The sequence below is a fragment of the Zootoca vivipara genome, chromosome 5 (assembly GCF_965207765.1).
Source record: "Zootoca vivipara chromosome 5, rZooViv2.hap1.1, whole genome shotgun sequence".
Lineage (NCBI taxonomy): Eukaryota > Metazoa > Chordata > Lepidosauria > Squamata > Lacertidae > Zootoca > Zootoca vivipara.
Window position 1 is genome coordinate 89703757 of NC_142588.1, and position 15212 is coordinate 89718968.

Consider the following 15212-nt stretch of genomic DNA (forward strand, 5'->3'; position numbering starts at 1 on the left):
ATTTTCCAGAGACATTCCTGGAATTAAGAAAGGCATCCCGGCTTCTGATTTGATTCCAGAATTTCCCTAAATTATGGAAAGTGAACACATTTACATGTTTGATCCAATTTTGCATAATTTATACTGTGTGCTGTGCAAAGAGGTAGAAGCTGTGCAGAGCACTAAAGTCAACACACGAAAACACGCAAAGTCTACGGAGGCACCTCTCTGGCTTTCTGAGATCTCTGCACATTTCAAACAATAAGGGTTATTTACAATACCATCCTCTCCTGAGCATCCTCTTCCAACTCGTCGGTGCGTGTGAGGCTGATGCTGCCATGTGCATCCACTGTAACAAATTGCATTCTGGGAATTGTTCTCATCTGAGGGATGTTGGAGGCTATGCGCTTCTAGGCATGGTGGAATACACTAAGATGCGGTACAGGTTGAGAGTTGGACTCTATGACCCTTTGGGTCCCTTCCAACTCTATGATTCTATGCTTCTAGATCATGGGTTGGCAAACTAAGGCCCGCGGGCCAGATCAGGCCCAATTGCCTTTTGGATCTGGCCCGCAGACAGTCCGGGAAGTGCCGCGTGGATTGCCAGCGTACACGTTCTTTCCCTCTCCCTCCCACGGCGGTGGCGGCACCTCCTCCCTCCCTCCTCCTGGCTTCTCCCCACCCTGCCATGAGGAGTAAAGGGGCTGGGCTTTGTTGGTGCCAGCAGCCTGCAATGAGCTGCTGCCATTTTAAGCAGCCCCTCTCCGGAGCCCTTTCGCGCACTGCTCATCCTCCCACCACAGCCAGCCCCTGTCGCTTGCAAGACACAGGTAAGCAGCCACCGGGGCTCGTCAGGTGCTGTGGAGGAGAACGTCGTGAGGGTGGCTTATAGTCCACACACACACCCCAAGGTCAGAGGGACAGTGGACCGGCCCCCTGCTGAAAAAGTTTGCTGACCCCTGTTCTAGATGGACCACCATGGTCTTACTCAGCCTAAGACCCTGTCCTATGCTCTGTCCTCACAGTGGCCCAACCAATGCACATGGGAAGTGCACCAGTGGGGCATGAGCACAGTAGCCCATGACAGCACTTCGAAGAGCGGTGATGGCTGAACCACTGGCATTCACAGCTTCTCTTCCGACCTTGTCATGCGCAAGAGGAAGCTGGAGGTGGTTTGGGGGTGGGTGGGTGGGATTGCTGGAAAGGATGATTTAAACGAACAGAGATGGAAATCTACGTCCAACCGGATTAACCACAGGGGGAGTTTAAGCCAAGCTGACCCTCCCCTACCCTTGGCAAAGAAGCAGCCTGATGGTGACCTGGCCGTGAACCCAAACCCCATTAGCAGCAAGGCCAGATTCCACCCCCCCTTTTGCCGCGAACGCAGGCTGTTTCTGTCCCATTGTGAGCCCCAATCCCTACACTCGTATCACAAAGCTCTGTTTCTCTGTTGGGGGCAGGGAGGGTGTCTTTCCATCACAGAAGCCTTCTCTCCAGCACCTGCCACCCTCCCCAAAATCCCAAATAGAGAGCACTTAGCTCTCCTAATTCAGCGGAGACATTTGGTGGGGAGGGAGGGGGAAATTTGGGGCAGTAGAGGGTCTGCACTGTTGTCAGACACCCCTTACCCTTGCGGGGCAGGAGGGCAGGGTTCAGTCCCCCCCCCCAAGCTCCCTCCAAACACTAAACATCACTGGGGCTACTGGCGGTGTGTTCCTGCCGTCATCATACCTCCAGGAGTCAGTGCCATTTCCCTTCTCCCTTCACATCCACACCATGCATTTAAAGCATTTTCATATCACCTCAACAGCCATGGCTTCTCCGAAACCCATGGTTCCCAATGTGGGGCACATGCGCCATGGGGGGGGGGGGCAATTTTATTTTTAAGGGGGGCAATTATTAACAGTGAATGGCCTTTTAGGCTTCATCCACATGAATAGGAGCTCACTTTTTGAATCATAAGAATTACCTGTCACGGGGTGGGGTGGGGGTGGTCATCAGGATTTTAGAGATACTTAGGTGGGGCATCGCCAAAAATAGGTTGGGAACCAGTGTCCTAAACCATCCTGGGAACTGGGCAGAGAGTTGTTAGGAAATCCTTGTTCCCCTCACAGAGCGGCAATTCCCAATGTAGTTTAACAGTCCACCTCTCTGGGAAGTTTCGCTCTGTGAGGGGAACCGGCGTCTCCTCACAACGCTCAGCACCCTTAGCAAAACACTCTTTCCAATATTCTTTATGGGTAGCCATGGGCATTTAAAGCAGTGTGGTACCAATTGCAATGCACGGTGTGGATATTTCCTAGAGTTTTCGCGTAGACCTTTTGCCCTGATAACCCTCTAGGCGCGTGGGGTGCTTCTTCCCATTGACTTCACTCCCCACAAAACGTTTCTGTCAGAAATGGAGTCACGCTTAACGTCTCCGGCATCCTGGGGCGCTTGTAACAGGCGAGCAGGGCCGAAAAGATGTCACTGCAGAGAGGAGGGGCAGAGCGACCGGGCTGAACTTGTGACCCCGTGTTTCCCGGGGGCCTGAGCAGATGCCAAGTGCTGTGCGCCCCCATCATGCGCCATGGCACTGCCAACAGGTTCGCATTAACCCGCTCTGTCAGCCCCCTTGCCTCCGCCTGCCTGCCCCGCGCCCACCCCCTGCCTGGCGGGGATTAGAGAACATTCCGGTTCACTTGCAGGCCACTGGGTGAGCCGCCTTGGCAATCCGCCCCCCCCCATGCACACACACACACACACACACACACACTCACACCGCCAACCCACCCACGGCAGCCAAAGTTATATTTAGCAAGTGTGCAAGTTGGACGCTGCGTCAACACCTAGCTCTGTGGGAGACGCATGGAGAGAGAAGGTTCCGGACAGGAGGCTAAGAGGCCACTTGGTCGGGGTTTAACCTCTGACCCTCTTCTCCACACATCTGGTGGGATCCAGAGTGCCTTCCTCAACAGACCAGTTCCCTGGCTCTTTTTCGAAGGAGTAGACGTGAAGGGCAAGCTAGTTTCCCCCCCAGTTCTGTGGAGAGCAAGATTCAGGGTACAAGAAGGTCTCTGCTAATGTTACAGGGGCCTTCCTTTATTGAAGGTTTTTTCCTTTTCCTTCAGGGCTCCCACTCAGGGCTCTGGATGCTCAAGGCTTTTGTTCAATCTACTTTTCAAGGCAAACTCACCTGATTCAGATTTCCAGAGCGAACCAAGCAAATGGGAGCACGGTTAGCCCTTGGTTTTTGCTCATCTCTGAATTTTGCCATCAAGTTTTCTGCTTTTAAAAAAAGTGTACAAAATGTGCATGTGGATGCATCTGTTTAGGTTGCAATGCCTACCGAAATGTGCCTCCTAGGATAAAATGCATATAAAAAGGCTGTGCTGTCTTTCTAGAAAAAAGAGGTGCCGGAACTCGCCATGAACGCCTCCCTTGTTCTCTTATAATGGCAATGGCACCCAACTGAGTGGTGCCAGAACTGAGTTCCGGCTGAGAAAAAGCCCTGTAAAAAAGGTATTTTTATGATGAAATGCATAAAAATATATTATTGTGTGGAAAATATGTTCAAAGTTGTGAGTGTCCATGCTTCTTTTTTAAAAAATAATTATAATAATTGTAGATAGATGCAAAACCAACAGAATTATGAAGGACTATCTGTGAAATGGGACGCGGGTGGCGCTGTGGGTTAAACCACTGAGCCTAGGGCTTGCCAATCAGAAGGTCGGCGGTTCGAATCCCCGCGACGGGGTGAGCTCCTGTTGCTCGGTCCCAGCTCCTGCCAACCTAGCAGTTCGAAAGCACCTCAAAATGCAAGTAGATAAATAGGAACCGCTACAGCGGGAAGGTAAACGGCGTTACCGTGCGCTGCTCTGGTTCACCAGAAGTGGCTTTGTCATGCTGGCCACATGACCTGGAAGCTGTATGCCGGCTCCCTCGGCCAATAATGTGAGATGAGCGCGCAACCCCAGAGTCGGTCACGACTGGACCTAATGGTCAGGGGTCCCTTTACCTTTACCTTATCTGTGAAATGGGACGCAGGTGGCGCTGTGGGTTAAACCACTGAGCCTAGGGCTTGCCAATCAGAAGGTCGGCGGTTCGAATCCCCGCGACGGGGTGAGCTCCTGTTGCTCGGTCCCAGCTCCTGCCAACCTAGCAGTTCGAAAGCACCTCAAAATGCAAGTAGATAAATAGGAACCGCTACAGCGGGAAGGTAAACGGCGTTACCGTGCGCTGCTCTGGTTCGCCAGAAGCGGCTTTGTCATGCTGGCCACATGACCTGGAAGCTGTATGCCGGCTCCCTCGGCCAATAATGTGAGATGAGCGCGCAACCCCAGTCGGTCACGACTGGACCTAATGGTCAGGGGTCCCTTTACCTTTACCTTATCTGTGAAATGGGACGCAGGTGGCGCTGTGGGTTAAACCACTGAGCCTAGGGCTTGCCAATCAGAAGGTCGGCGGTTCGAATCCCCGCGACGGGGTGAGCTCCCGTTGCTCGGTCCCAGCTCCTGCCAACCTAGCAGTTCGAAAGCATGTCAAAGTGATAAATAGGTACCACTACAGCGGGAAGGTAAACAGTGTTTTCGTGTGCTGCTCTGGTTCGTCAGAAGTGGCTTTGTCATGCTGACCACATGACCTGGAAGCTGTACGCCGGCTCCCTCGGCCAATAACGCGAGATGAGCACCGCAACCCCAGAGTCGATCACAACTGGACCTAATGGTCAGGGGTCCCTTTACCTTTATCTGTGAAATGACTAAGGACAAGAAATTGATGGCTAGGTCCATCCCAACTAAAGGCTCGGCGTGTCCTAAGAGGGAAAAGCTTTTATTCCTTCTCCCTAACATAACTGTTCTTACCACAAACACCAGGATAAGAGGGTGTGTCTTCCAGCTAAAGCTGGAGCTCAGTGGGACATAAGAAGCCTGCTGGATCAAGCCAAAGGCTCATCGATTCCAGTATCTCATACTCACGATGACCTATGGGAAACCCACAAACTTTGAGGACACGACCTATGGGAAGCGCACAAGCAGGGCATGAGTGTAACAGTGTTCTCCCCACTTGTGATTCCTGCTTTTCCTCCATGAATTTGTCTAATTCTCTTTTAAAGCCTTTCAAGTTGGAGGAAAATCTCTGTGTCTTGTGGGAATGGATTGCATAGTTTCAGTATATGCTACATTGCCTAATATCCTTTAAATGCAGATACTCCACGGTTCAGTTCTTAGTGGTGCTTTTAAAGGACCACCACTGCCAGTCAGAGTAGCCAATGCTGCAAAGAATTCATCCATCATCCAACTCCGTATGAAACCTCTTGATGAGTTCAGAGCCTGTTTTCTCACTACAGAGATCAGTCGCTTCTGTGTGTACATCATTTGTTTCTGGCAGGGAAAACGCAGCATCTCTTTTCATCTGGGAACAAGCTCCGAGAAGTCTGTTGGTAAATATTTAAGCTTGAGAATTCTGCAGGGAGGGTGATCTCTGAGAGCTAAATTTGTATGGAATCTCAAGATGCTTTCTAAGGGAATGTCCTAAATTCTTCAGCGAGGTGTGGCAAATTCCAGAGCCTTTCAGCTTAATCAAATTGTCCTGGATCTTTTGTCTCTCTCTTTACCCTTCATTGCAAGCAGAGGGAGAGAGAGAGAGACCTCTACAGTTTGGAAAGATATACACCTTCTATATCTACATTTTACTCAAGTTGTGTGTGAGAGCTTTAGGCTGCCTTCCTGTGGTCCCTGGGAGAGGATATTGCGGCCAAGGATGTTTCAGTTCTCCTCTGAGTATGGAGAAAGAGAGAGATCTGACCTTGGAGGGCGATATCAGATTTCATGCGGACTCTCCCAGGTGACACAGAAACCATTGCAGGCCAACACTGATGGAGGTGAATGGGAGGTTGGCAGACGCAGATCAGGGGAAGGGTTGGATCCAAAAGTTCAAAAATCTTCCCATTCCTTTGACACATCCCTGAAACAGGAGGAAATATATACCAGCTGTGGAGTTGACATATACAGTTGAACTTTGGTTCTTGAACAGAATCCATTCCGGAAGTCCATTTGACGTCCGAAAATGTTCGAAAATCAAGGCACAGCTTCTGATTGGCTGCAGAAGCTTCCTGCACTCATTTGGAAGCCGCGGAAGCCACATCGGACGTTCGGCTTCCAAAAAAAGTTTGCAAACCGGAACACTTACTTTCGTGTTTGCGAAGTTCAGGAGCCAAAACGTTTGAGTCACAAGGCGTTCGAGAACCAAGGTAAGACTGTATACAACCTTCTCATTGGAAATAACAGAAAGGGGACTAATTAATTAGTTAGTTAATATATTTACATCCCACCTTTGCTCCAAAGAGGTCTAGGTGACATCCGTGATTCTCCCCACTTCTCCTCACGACAACCCTGTGAGGTAGGTTAGGCTGAGAGGTTCATGGTCACCAGGTGAGCTTCATAGCCGAGTGGGAATTTGACCTCTGGTCTCCCACCCACAATGGGAACGTTCCTCTCTCCCTTTTGTCCTGCCACCTAGCACCCAGCAGGGCTCTGGAGTCAATGGTCTGTGCGGTTTCTGGTCCCCTTCTTCCTCTGCCCAGTTTCAGATAAAGGGCAGCCATTTCTATTCCCATTTTACAGTTTAGGAATGGAGACTGAGAGTCCAAGGCCAAACAAAGGCAGGACTTGAACTTAACTCCCAGCAGTTTCTAGATGTATTTTAGAAGGGAAAGAGTTGGAAGAGAACATTTCCCAGAATGCAATTTGTTTCAGTGGATGCACATGGCAGCATCAGCCTCACACGCACCAACATTACGAGTTAGAAGAGGATGCTCAGGAAAGGATGGTATTGTAAATAACCCTTATGGTTTGAAATGTGCAGAGATCTCAGAAAGCCAGAGAGGTGCCTCCGTAGACTTTGCGTATTTGCGTGTGTTGATTTTAGTGCTCTGCACAGCTTCTACTTCTTTGCACAGCACACAATATAAATTATGCAAAATTGGATCAAACATGTAAATTTGTTCACTTTCCATAATTTATGGAGTTACCTGGCATGTCATTTCAGGCTTTCCTCTTCCTCTGTGCAGCTATCAAAGGGATAGGAACCCTCTGCTTTCCTTGGCCCCCAAAGAACCACCATGCTGTGAGAGATCACCAGGTAGAGAGAGCCCTACAAACTCTTCCCAGCTGAGTTCCATCAGAGAACAGGCCAAGGGCATTTTGCCCTGTGGACTCTGAACCAAGCTGGCCTTGGCTGCGCCACTCCTGTGTTCAAATTTCAAAGAAGCCATGCCAACCTGGACCAGACCTGCAGCAGGCTTATTGCATGAAGTTGGAGCTTTGCATCCTCAAAGGGGACTGGACAATTGGTTCAGAGCCACAGCCAACCCACCAGAGCTGGAGGGATGCAGAGGAGATAGCCCATGCACAGGGTGGCGTTTTTTGTGCAATGCCCAGCCTGTACCAACCATTTGGGCTCATGCTTCTGGGCTGAGCGTGTCTACACTTGGCTGCATCTGCATTTCCCACCTAGCCATTCTTCCTTTTATGCAGCCATAGGAAAGCGAATGCCCTCCTCTTTCATTTGGGATGCTATTAGTGGTTTTCTGTTATGTTCTCATTTATGGTGGCACAGAGCCCCCTGGTGGAACAGGCTTCCTCTTGACCTTCTCCCAAGACCATCTAGCCCAGCATCCTGTCCTCCCAGAGGCCAGCTGGAAAACTCTCTCCTCCTCTGCTTTCCAGCAACTGGTATTCAGAAGCATTGCTGCCTTTAACCGTGGAGGCAGAGCATTGCCATCAATAGCCCTCTCCTCCATGAACTTACCTAGCTATCAAGGTTGGCAAGCTATACTTCAGCTATTTCCCTTTGTGGTAGTCCTTTGGTACCTCCCCTCTAGGGTGACCATGCGTTTTGCAAAGCCCCCACACCTTCGCTGGGTATATCGGAAACTTAAATAGTGCCTCTCAGCTACCTGAGTCCTCAGCAGCTGCCCATGGGTGACATTCAATGATAGCAACTAGTGAGCTGCCTTCAAAAGATGAGGCAGTTTCATACATTCAGCTAGCCTTTTATAGACAGTATTAAATTATCTCAGGCAGCTTCAGTAGGATGTCAGTTTATTTTTGTTGTTTGTACAGAAATCCAAGAGAGAGAGACAAACGCAAGAAATTGAGACACATGGAAAGATTGCTGGGATGCAATCCTGTGCTGGCATCTTATATGGGCACGGAGACTGCATCACGGTCGTCACTTGAACCCCAACCACAGAGAAGCATCGCCACATGCTGGCCTGCTTGTGTGAACTACATGCACACTCTCGCTCTCCCTCTGCCACATGGTGCAAGCCATTTTTATTTGCACGGTGGGAAATTGTTATTGGAGAAGTCGTTTCAAAAGCTGCCCAAACCCACCTCCATGTAGGGAAAATAGCGTTACACGACTAGCACCATCATGTTCATAGATACCACGTGGCACAGTGATATTGCATGGAACATCTCTCCTTCAGGGCCACTGCTTTTCACACGGCTCATACTTGACAAATGTGATGATACCCTGGAAGGCAGCTTTGCATTTCACAACTACCTGGTCACCATAGGCGACTGGGGACTCCATGCAGGCGAGTGAATAGGCTGGTGGGGGGTGGGCAGATTGTGCTACTCCTTTGTCGACCTGCTCGATTTCTGTGCTAGCCAGAGGAACTGCTGGCCAGCACAGAATTGAAGCAAATGATGGAGGAGTGGCGTCATCAGACCCTCACCCACCAGTCCACTTGGTAAAATACTTTTTTTTTAAAAAATGCCCTGATAGGCTTTGGATAAGGCTTCCCCCTTCCAAATCCAGCATGAAAATTCCGGCTACATAGCAGGCTGCCAAATAACAACAACAACAGTTGCAGAATACCAACTGGATGTCCACGAGTTCAGGCGTTGTGAGAGGAGAAAAACTTTCTCCATGCCACACATAACTTTATAAACCTCTACTAGGTCGTCTCTTTCGGGCCTTTTCTCTAAACCAGAGGTTTTCAACCTTTTTGAGTCCATGGCTCCCCTGACCAACTACATAGAATAGAATCATAGAGTTGGAAGAGACCACAAGGGCCATCCAGTCCAACCCCCTGCTGAGCAGGAAACACCATCAAAGCATTATTGACATATGCCTGTCAAGCCTCTGCTTAAAGACCTCCAAAGAAGGAGACTCCACCACACTCCTTGGTAGCAAATTCCACTGCCGAACAGCTCTTACTGTCAGGAAGTTCTTCCTAATGTTTAGGTGGAATCTTCTTTCTTGTAGTTTGAATCCATTGCTCCGTGTCCGCTTCTCTGGAGCAGCAGAAAACAACCTTTCTCCCTCCTCTATATGACATCCTTTTATATATTTGAACATGGCTATCATATCACCTGTTAACATTCTTTTTGTGACACCCCTGTGGGGCTCAGGAACCCAGTTATGTCACCCCCTTGCCTGCAGAACTGGCAGCCTCTCACCCTTTTTCAAACACCCTCCCTTGTGGAGCGTTCCCTCAGCCTCCTCTCCCTCGGGAGTCCTCTGGGCAGCTGTTGCTACCACCCCTAGTCTCTGAGCTGTCCCACCACCCACCCCAAAGAGAGGTGCCTCCTCCCACTGCCCCACAGGGGCCTGGGACTTGTCTGTCCATTCCCAACAGCCAGGGCTGGCTGGCTGGCTGGGCTCCCTCACCCACTTGCTCACTTACCCCAAGGCTGCCTCAGCTCCTGGCAACCAGCACCCCCCCGGCCAGCCCCAGAGGCACCACTTGCCTGCAGAGCTTGTAGCCAGGGCTGCTGCAAGAATAAGCTGTGCAAGTCTTTGGGAGGCAGAGACGCAAGAGGGCATCAGAGGAGGGAGGGAAGGAAAGAATGAGAGAGGCCAGTGTTGTCCGCAGCACCCTGGCCATCATCCAAGGCACCCCAGGGTGCCACGCCACACTGGTTGAAAACCACTGCTCTAAACTAAGAAGGCCCAAGTGTTGCATCCTTTCCTCCTAGGGAAACTACTATTCTCCTTAATCATTGGGGTTGCCCTTTCCTGAGAATTCAGCTCCATTCGATCTTCCCTCTCTCAACTGCCTCCTGACACCAGCTATCCCTGCACAGCAAGGGGTCAGGCTGGATGACCTTTGAGGTTCCTTCCACCTCTATAATTCTACAACTCTATTATTCCGTTGAGCTCATAGAAGCAGAAGGAAAGGAAGCAGGGTTACTCCATCAGTTCTGCTGAGAGACCAGCTCTGCCTCTCTCCTTGAGCCGCTTCCATTCCAGCTGGCCATTTTTAGAACTTTGTAAACTAAGATGAGTTTGAGTCTATCCTCCTACCCCTCCCCGCAAAAAAAAGAAATCCTTTTCCTTTGGTGTCATATTTTTAAGATTGCAACCTTGAGAGCAGGGAAGCTTATTCTCCATAACCCACTCCAGGTGACCTTTTTTTCATCCGAAGAGTGAACTAAAAATGCTTCAAACAAATGCAGGTCTGAGCGTGCAAATTTCCTAGTGCCCCTTTTCAGTGGGATTAATTATTGCAGCAATGTGGTTGCATGGCTAACCCAAAGGTCATCACAAAAATAACAAGCAGGAAGGGAGGAGGAAGTGTAAGCGGTTGGTTTGTTTTCTAAAATATAAGGCATATATCAAGTGTCTAAATAAATATTGACTGAAGTACTAGCAGATTAGTATTACTGCAGTGGATCCAGACCGTAAGAATGCAAAAAGAGAAACAGTCAGCGGAGTTGGGAGCCCCCTGAATTTTGCCTCTAGCCATTGCGTTTCCCCTGTAGCCCCCCCCAGAAGACATTTCAAACCCCACCCCGAAACCCATGGCTCATTTCCAACTTTGGAGCTGGCCTGAGGGATGTGTGGTTCTGAGTAGCAGGGGTTGGAGAGCCACAGAGTTCAGCACTCCCCTGACACCAAATCCTTATCCGATGGAAATGACATCCACACCTGCTGCTCAGACAGCTGCCTGGTGTTAATCCACCCTCCACGACGCAGCTCAGCCCCTAAACAGCACCACCGACAGATTCGTGCAAGTCTGTGCTCAGGGTCGCAGTTTGAGTGCAGCCCAAACTTCCAGGATGCAGAGTGATTCTCAATTACGCTCCGCCGCCTCTCGCCAAACAGGCCCAGGGTCACACCTTGCAAGCAGGGCAAGCTGACGCCGTTGCCCACTGTGCCAGCATGTGCAATATTGCAAGGAAACAATGCCAGGTGCCATTGGGTGGCAACAACTACAGGAAGGGGCAGAGAAGAAGGGAGAGGTGCAGCGCCAAGAGATGCAGAAACCAATGTCTTCCAGCAGGGAGGAGGAACCTGTGACCCTCTAGATAGAGCTGTGCTATAACTCCCATCATCCATGACCACCCACTGGCCTTGCTGGCTGGGGCTGATGGGCATTGGAGTCCAGCAACAGCTGGAGGGCAGCAGGTTCCCCATCCTTGGAATGAAGCAAGCTTTAATATAGTGCCCACGGACCCCAGGTGAAGAAGAAACTGGAAGTGGCCACATACAGACAGCAGTCCAGGTCCAAACACGAATCCAGTTCCATGGCTTGCCAGGCCCCGGTTCAGGCTAGAAAATGAGGAATGCCATGGAAGGAGATGGCACTCTTTGCTCTTAGGTGGCAGCATGGAGCCAAGTCCTCGGCCAGGTGGTGGGCGACAGGAGAGCTGGCCAGGAGGAGCAACCTGAAATAGCACGAGTTGGTGGCTGAGCTGCGATTTGCTCAATGGGTTGAGACAAGTTCTTTCCCGATCCCCATCCCAGCAGGAGAGCAGCAACATGGAACCGGGATCCAGCCAGGGGGTGCCCAGCACCAGTCAAAGAGACACCTGCAGGAAAAGGACAGAAGCAGGAATGAGGCAGACCAGGCTCGTTGGGGACACAAGTCTCTTCTTCCCATAATCCATATTGGAACATCTGAGGGTTGCCATCTTCGCTATGACCCCAATGTCCCACTGCTGGTCAGCCACTACTAGTTCCAACTTTATTAAGGCGTACATGTCATAAGGAATTTGTGCACCTGCTCACATGGAACTGCAGCTGCCATTCTGCTGCCCATTCAGCCAGTTTGGAGGAATCCTTCCTTTTCATGTTTCAACCACCCTGAAGGAATGAAGCCTTCACCCTCATCCACAACTGGAACAAGAACCTAAGCCCCTCGTTGCTCTGTTTGCACATCTGCATCTTGTCTTGCTAGCCTCAGCCTTCAGACTGCGGTTCCTTACTGTTAAGGTCGAAACAAAACAAAAAAAATTCCTTCCAGCAGCACCTTAGAGACCAACTAAGTTTGTCATTGGTATGAGCTTTCGTGTGCATGCACACTTCTTCAGATACCACTGTTAACACATTACGGTTAATGTGTTAGCACATATGGGGACATGATGTATTTTTGCACAGTGACAACCACCCAAGATGCTGCTGTTAGGCAGGTTCACATTAGAATGTGAACCAAACTGATTTCCTCTCCCATCCCAGGCTCCTATGAATTTAACAGTAGTTTAGGGACAGAACTATAGGTGCCACCAAAAACGGAGCAGCTGTGCTTCCTTCCTCTCCTCTCTACCCCAATGGGATTATAGCAGGGACGTGGGTGGCGCTGTGCTCTAAACCACTGGGACTCTTGGGCTTGCCAATCGGTGGTTCAAATCCGTGCGATAGGGTGAGCTCCCGTTGCTCTGTCCCAGCTCCTGCCAGCCTAATAGTTTGAAAGCATACAAATGCAAGTAGATAAATAGGTACCACTGCAACGGGAAGGCAAACAGCATTTCCATGCACTCTGGCACTCATCACAGTGTCACATTGTGCCAGAAGCAGTTTAGTCATGCTGTCCACATGACCCAGAGAAGCTGTCTGTGGACAAATGCCAGCTCCCTCGGCCTGAAAAGTGAGATGAGTGCTGCAACTCCAGCCTTTGACTGGAGGACTGGGGTCCTTTACCTTTACCTTGGGATTATAGCAATGCAAAAATATGCAATGTCGCCACACTGCAAATTCCCCTAACTTAGTCTAGCTCCACAGCATTAGGTGTCATTGGGAAAGGACCGTCTCTTGCAGAAGAACATGCCTGCAGAAGGTCCTTGGTTCAATCCCCAGCATCTCCAGGTGGATAAGTCAATGTGGAGAAATACTTAGCTACATGGACCAATGGTCTGACTCTGAATAAGGCAGCTTGCTAAGTTCCACATCATATATGTTCGGTCTCCTGATTTGTAACTGGTAGACCCCTTCAGCAACTGAGCTTCAGATTCAGTAGCATTCCACAGGCAAAGTTTCATATGTGGACAGACGCAGGGCAAAAACGTTTTAATAAATAGAGCAAAATGTACATACTGGTGCAACTTATATGCAAAACAATAAGAAAACATGGAATTGCAAGCACCAAAACACCCTCAATTATCACAATTAAGACATTGAGGGAAAAGGCCTCTTACATTTATGAGTGGTGATTTCAAAGGTGGTGGGGTTTTTTTTCGTATTAGCAAATGTGACCATTTGTTCCATATTGCAAAAAAGAGGGACCACCACCAAGTTATCTGTCTGGCCCAACCAAAGGTATACATGTTCTCCCTTGTCCTGCACAACAACCAGAAAATGATTTCAAACAAAATCCAGGTACGTCCCTCTCTCTCTCTCTCTCTCTCTCTCTCTCTCTCTCTCTCTCTCTCTCTGTGTGTGTGTGTGTGTGTACACTCAATAATACATTTTTTTTAACCACTATGCAGACATGCCTGGTAGAAAGAAGACCAGAGCAATCCCCACCACCACCGCTTCTGCATCTCCTTGCAGGAAGACTCCATCACCAGCTTCTCCAGGCCTCACTCCAGGAGTTTGAGAAGCCACACGCTCAACCATCAGACCAGGGTGGTGGTGGTGGTGAAGGAGACATGTGCTCTCACCTGGGTGAGCAGGACCTTCTCTGTTCCTTCAGAAGCACCTCCATCCGACGGGGCTGTCATGAGCGGCATTCATCTTCAGATGTTTGCGATGACACGTATCTTCTGGGCGGCTCCACCAGGTATGTATATGAGAGCCCCACCATGATCTGCCAGAGAAGAGGACTGGGTCAGCAGAGTGGGGCTGGGGAGGGGGAGAGGAGGAAGGAGGGATAGGGAGGACTCACTGTGACCCCAGAATGCACTTACACTGCTAGGGCACTGGGCACTCACCGTGAGGAGACTCAGCAGACCCATCATCACCCCCAGCATGATGTCCAAGTGGTCGGTCAAGCCTCCAGCCCACAGAGGCCCAAGGATGGTGGCCACGCCCCCTACAGAGCGACGGAGACCCTGACTGAACCCTGCAGAAGAAAAAAGCATTTAAAAGAATATTTATCAGTGTCTTCAGTCACACTCCAAAAAAGGCTCCCATATCGATTAAAAAATAACAACAGCAAATCATTCCCTGTCATTAGGCTTACAATAAAAAGACACGGCATGAAAGAAAAATGGACAGGAAGAGGAGGAGGAAAGGAGCTCGAGTGCCCGTTCTTCGTTACAAATTCTGTTTGGGTTGTGTGTTTGCTTTATCTAAAGTCCTGGGCTGCTCCTTCAGCCTGCTGTGCCTCAGACAACTCTCCATGTCACCCAGCCACAAGCAGTGGCGAAGACGGAACTGCAATGTCACTTCCGTTACTTGACAAGCGGACAAGCGCACAGCGAGGCAGAAAGAGCAAACCCAGGCGAGTCATTTTCCCAAGCCTGGAAGGATGTTGCAACAATGTTTTGCTGCTCTCAGGAGTGGGAGGTGTCGAGAGGCAGATCTTTTTTCCTTTTTAAAGGAAAAGGGGAAATCATGCCACAGAGCAATCTAACACCAGCCAACAAACAAGCCGTGCAAACAAGTGCTCCAGAGGGCAAATGCCGCACACAGTAAGTGGACCCAGGAAAGTGCAGCCTGATCAGGAAGAGAATACTAGCCTGGGAAACTGAAATCCTGGTAGAAATAAGACACTCTGCCCTCTGGTAGCCACGCCAGAGGGAGAGATGCTAGATCTTTTGAGATTGTTGACCTGGACCAATCTATCCCCGAAATGGCTTTAAATGCAATATGAAGCTTTCAGCAAGCAGGTGGTTGTGTCCCTGCATCAGCAGAGTTGTGCTTTGATGCCACCTGTCCAGACAGTTATCAGGAGGGTCACAAGGGTCAACTAGCCCAAGCCCCCCACAATGCAGGAATCGCAATTCTGGTGCATGGCAGTTAAGGTACCTTGGATCAAGGGGGGAAGCTCTACCACCACTCTAGACCAGAGGTCCCACCCA

General features: G+C 50.0%; 1 protein-coding gene across 3 annotated transcripts in view; it reads right to left on the reverse strand.

Moving 5' to 3' along the window:
- Window positions 1-8043: 8043 nt before the first annotated feature.
- The window catches only part of LOC118093869 (major facilitator superfamily domain-containing protein 8), a 29664-nt gene continuing 22495 nt past the window's right edge, over window positions 8044-15212 (reverse strand). The window contains exons 11-13 of one of the 3 annotated variants that reach the window (XR_004693701.3): window positions 14121-14251; window positions 13851-13996; window positions 8044-11783 (exon numbers count right to left, since the gene is read on the reverse strand). Coding sequence is in view for 1 of the 3 variants with exons in the window: in XM_035133649.3 (XP_034989540.2) it covers window positions 13907-13996; window positions 14121-14251 (221 nt within the window). In the remaining 2 variants the exon portion in view is untranslated. The other 2 variants (XR_015949920.1, XM_035133649.3) reach the window with 2 other exon arrangements.